The sequence below is a fragment of the Engraulis encrasicolus genome, chromosome 19 (assembly GCF_034702125.1).
Source record: "Engraulis encrasicolus isolate BLACKSEA-1 chromosome 19, IST_EnEncr_1.0, whole genome shotgun sequence".
Taxonomy (NCBI): domain Eukaryota; kingdom Metazoa; phylum Chordata; class Actinopteri; order Clupeiformes; family Engraulidae; genus Engraulis; species Engraulis encrasicolus.
This window is the reverse complement of record NC_085875.1, coordinates 51,523,676-51,528,675: the sequence shown is the minus strand read 5'-3', so window position 1 is coordinate 51,528,675 and position 5,000 is coordinate 51,523,676. Positions and strand designations below refer to the sequence as shown.

Genomic DNA, 5,000 nt, shown 5'->3' with positions numbered 1-5,000 from the left:
TGGGGGGGGGGGTGTTATTGTACACTCTATTGTCATGGCAACTCACAGACACATGGGGGACTGCTGCCATAGATGTGTATAGAAGACGTCTTCTATACACATCTATGACTGCTGCAGTGTGGGCAATTGTGACATCACACCAGGCTGGTGGGGGGTGTAGCAACCCAATGTGAGTCGCTACCGGATGTGAGTGCCCGGATATCCGACCGAGTATTTACATGGGCAGATGTGCTTTTCGAACATAACGAATGGTTGGCGGTACCACGGCTACCCAATGTGAGTCGCGCTGTGTGTAGCGCATGACTGTCCCTTCAATAATATAGGCATAAGATTGTCCCGTAACAACTCGGTCTCGGCCACCGCCGCAAGTATCCACCACCACCAAGGGTCCATGTTGTGACCGTTTTAGGATATTTTCATATCTAATACTTGCTCGTTATGGTAGGGTGACCATATTGTCCGTATTTCCCGGGACAGCCCCGCCCCTCAACTATCCAGCCTAAAGTACTTGTAGCAACCCAATGTGAGTCGCTGCCGGATGTGAGTCTTCCGGATATCCGGGCGTGTTTTTACGTCAGATTAACCTCAGCTTGATTTCGAGCGTGTATTTACGACAGTTAAACCTCAGCTACTTGACTTCGGTCCGATGTGAGTCTAACCAGAGAGAGTTTATGGGTAATACGAGAGAGGAATCTCGCTACTTTTTCCGGGTGGTACTGTCCACTAAGTGGCGCCATCCAGACAGCGCAGAGGAGCGCCAATGAGCGCAGAGGCTGTTGAAATGAATGGGGTCGCGTGGAGCTCAACCACGATGCTGCCATTGCTTTGGGAGAGAATTGGTATCATCGTTTCATTTTATTTTTCCAAAAGGCAGGATAGATTATCCTTTCAAACAGCAGTTAGTTTGAATGTTTAAACTTGCTGGATCTTTGTAAAATACGTCTTTATTGTCAATATGACGTCACGAGTGGCTTCACACACTGCGTTTAGATTGGTCGGCCGGCTGCATTGCTGTGATCACGACGACCGTAAAGCAATTTTGTTAGCAAGATGCTAGCGGAGCCTGACTCATAAATGCCAACGCTGTAGGAAATCAGAAGGACATAATTCCCAGGTTATTGTACATTTCATTGAAATCCACATTGGTTTCTCAGAACTTACAGTAATATTGTCAAGTTTCAGCAGACAGCGAGCACAATTGTCAGTTATTAGCGCCAGCCTTATGAGCTCTGCTGTCTCGACAGCGCTCCCTAGGTGAACTGCAGGCACGGGTTTGAGGGCGAGATTCAACACTGTATGTAAACCCACTGTGGTCTAACTGAAGATAGAGGGGATATAGGCGGCTTGCGTAAAGAGCCTCGTACATCGCCGGTTCAGCGACACCACCAATCCGTGATCTTCCATTGAAGCGCTTATGCCTGCCAAATCACCCTGCACGTTCGCAATGTTGTATGAAGACGTTTGCACAAGACTAAAAAGATGCACTGTCACAGACACTGGAATAGCTCATTTCGGAAGGCATTGAAAAGTCTCCATGGAGTTTACCCAGTCTTACCCAGGTAGGCTAACTGGCAGGAGTAATTAATCAGTGTTCTCCCCCATTCTCCTCCATGACTGAGTTGCCCTGAGCATCGCCTGCCGCACTGCTCCTTTGCTGCACCGTTTGGGGCAGCCCCCTTGCAGGGCTGAGGCATAAATGCAATTTCGTTGTGTGCAGTGAGCACTATGTGCTGTGGAATGCCACAATGTGGAGTGTCACAAATGACAATGACGGTTTCCCAGGTGGGCCTTCAATATTTGGATCAGTCTGGTCTCGGTCAAGTATGAAAATAATGGTGGGTGTGATTGTGACAAATTGTCACAATGTGCATGTGCATTTATAATTTACAGAACAATGGAACTACCCATATGAAGAAACACAAAGACAAAAAAACAAAACAGATGTGTGGGAGATTGCAACACAGAGAGGGGGGGCATGAGATGAAGTAATAAAAAATACAAATGACTAAACAGATGTGTGTGAGGTTGCAACAGAGAGAGAGAGAGAGGGAGGGGGGGAGAGATAGAGTGTGTGTGCTGCGCCGAAGGTGGGTGGAGGAGCATGATTTAAAGGCTATATTTACGATACAAAAAACAACAAAACAGATGTGTGTGTGTGTGTGTGTGTGTGTGTGTGTGTGTGTGTGTGTGTGTGTGTGTGTGTGTGTGTGTGTGTGTGTGTGTGTGTGTGTGTGTGTGTGTGTTTGATTGAGTGTGTGTGATTGAGTGTGTGTGTGTGTGATTGCGACAGCCCAACAGCAGTGGTGCAGAGTTCAGTCATGACCCTGTGATAAGTGTGAGTGTGTGTTTGAGAGAGAGAGAGAGAGAGAGAGTCAGACCAATGGCAGAGAGAGGGGAAAGGGAGGAGAAACAAAAACAATGAGTTATGATGATTCCAACGTAGCATTAAGGATTCAAAAAGAATGCATTAAGGTTCCAAAGAGAGCTTTGAGGTTCCAAAAGTAGCTGTAAAGTTCCAAAAAGACTTGTTTAAATTTCTGAACAGAATACGGTAAGGTTCCAAAAAAGAGAGCGTAAATGTTCCAAAGAATGCTTCAGGGTTTCAAAAAACAGCTTCTTATGGTTTTAATGCCTACAGTACAAACATTCACACACTTCGATAACTGCACAAACATGCAGCCACGTATAGTACACACCCATGCGCGCGCGCACGCACGCACGCACGCACGCACGCACGCACGCACGCACGCACGCACACACACACACACACACACACACACACACACACACACACTGTGATACCCTGCGCATGATAGCACCACCCACTACAGCTGGCTGAGGCATAGAAGGAATAGCACCAGAAAACGTGTGTGTGTGTGTGTGTGTGTGGGGGGGGGGGGTTCGGCCCGCCCCCCTGGCCTGCTTGAGGCATATAGAATATCGTCTCCTGTTCTCCTGAGATAAACAATATGACTTTCACTTCCCATCCAAGTTTTAGGCCTACCCAAAGACCCAATGAGCCCCAAATGACAAACGCAAACACAGCACATATGTAAGAGAGCGAAGGGGAGAGAGAGACTGGCCGACAGACAGAGTCAGACAGACAGGCAGAGAGAGAGGAAAGTGTGTGTGTGTGTGTGTGTGTGTGTGTGTGTGTGTGTGTGTGTGTGTGTGTGTGTGTGTGTGTGAGAGAGAGAGAGAGAGAGAGAGAGAGAGCGAGAGAGAGAGAGAGAGAGAGAGAGAGCGAGAGAGAGAGAGAGAGAGAGAGAAGTGGGGGTTCATTGCCAAGGGGGGCGCAGGAGGGGCTAGATATCTGTCGCATGACGTCAGGGGGTAGCGGACAAAACTCTCCCGATATGTTTGCGACAGTAACAGAAGAACTGTTCTCGTCGTGGAATTGTTACTTGGCCGCCATTTGAGGCAGAAGTGACAGGACGCGAAGCAATAGTGTTGTGCGGGAGTTCATTTGAAGTTTTTGGAACGTTTTTGAGTGTGCACGCGACAGACATGCGCGCTCTGAAGTCACCGAATGCCGTTAGTCCGAAAGTCGTCAGCCAGGCGCTACAGGCGGCCCGTGCCAAAATCTCCAACCCATTCAGCAAGGTCGGGAACCCGCTGGGCAAATTCATGCCCAGTGTCCCCTCCGCCTTTCGGAGGAACTCCAAGACGCCGTCGGTGGGGACCGCGGACACCCCGGAGTCTCCAGACGCGAGCTGCGCAGAAGGTAAACCTTTAAGGGCAAGTAATATAAACACTAGGCTATATTGGCGATACAGCTGACGACACTGCACCGCTCCACACATAACCACAATACAACAGTTATAACTGTTCCACAAAATACACATCAACAGTGTGTTAGTAACAGTGATTTAGACGCTATACTACTGGATACTTCTCTCAACACAACACCGCTCCACACAATAACAGAGTAGCGCAGGCTACACAATACAGAATTGTTCCACAAATTATACAGTAACATAAGTAACAGTATACCGTTCCTGTATTACACACAACTATGTACAACACAACACTGTTTCTAGGCTCTATTCTTGCAGCTCTGGCAATCTTTGCTGTCTGCTATGTCGATGTAATGTCTGATGTGGCATCCTTGAAGTTATAGGAGGTCCTTTGCCGTGAGTAGGCTGCTCTCCCATCTCTCTTTCTCTCTCTCTCTCTCTCTCTCCCTCATTATGTATAATCTTAAACATAGGCTATCATCTCTGATGTTTTTACTGTTTAGTGATCCTCAGCTTTTTGAGGATGTTTTTTTTAACATACAAATATTTTTTAGTGTTTTCTAAAACACTAGACAGACACTAGACAGTATAGTAGGAAGTATAATGGCAGTAAGTTGATGTTTATATGTGAATAAGTCACTAGAGGTTTGAGTTGGGGTGGGAGGGATCTGACCCAGTTGTCCGGATCATGTCTGGATTCGTCTTGGAATGTAAACTGTCAACTGTAGAGACTTTATCAACTCTTATCCAGAATTGTACCCAATCAGAGGAACTCACCCCACTCTCCTCTACTCTGAGCAATCAGAAAGGTTTATATCCTCTTTCTTCTAACTCTCTCCAGTTACACTTCTCTCTCCTGCGTAGGTGTTTTTTTTTTTGAGTAGTCAGACAATGTAGATAGATGATTATTGCACTCCGTTTTTTCAGTGAATATTACAGAATTGCACTGGTGGAATAACATGCATTAAAGATGCTCTTTGTAATATTTGTCTTTCCAGAATTCATGCTGCGCACATTCACAAATGTTACATTTTTCACAAATGCTTACCACCACCAAGTTCTAAGTATGCACCATGACAGGGAAAATTGCACTTTTCACACATGAAAAGGGGGATCATGTGCATCATTTTGAATTTCCAGAAATAGACATTTTTAGCTGCAAAACATATTGCTTTTGGTCGGAGTAAATATTAGCCTATACTTAATGATTCATTAAATATTTATGAAAAGATTAAATTTGTCAATAGGCAATACATTTTCAAT

The 5,000-nt window shown here is 46.0% G+C and overlaps 1 protein-coding gene across 2 annotated transcripts in view; it reads left to right on the top strand.

The window, feature by feature from the left end:
- Positions 1–3,316: 3,316 nt before the first annotated feature.
- LOC134435597 (tumor necrosis factor alpha-induced protein 2-like) overlaps positions 3,317–5,000 on the top strand; it is a 17,515-nt gene continuing 15,831 nt past the window's right edge. The window contains exon 1 of one of the 2 annotated variants that reach the window (XM_063184663.1): positions 3,317–3,724. In XM_063184663.1, the coding sequence (XP_063040733.1) occupies positions 3,508–3,724 (217 nt within the window). In that variant the 5' untranslated portion in view covers positions 3,317–3,507. The remainder of the gene's footprint in view (positions 3,725–5,000) is intronic. The other variant, XM_063184664.1, reaches the window with a different exon arrangement.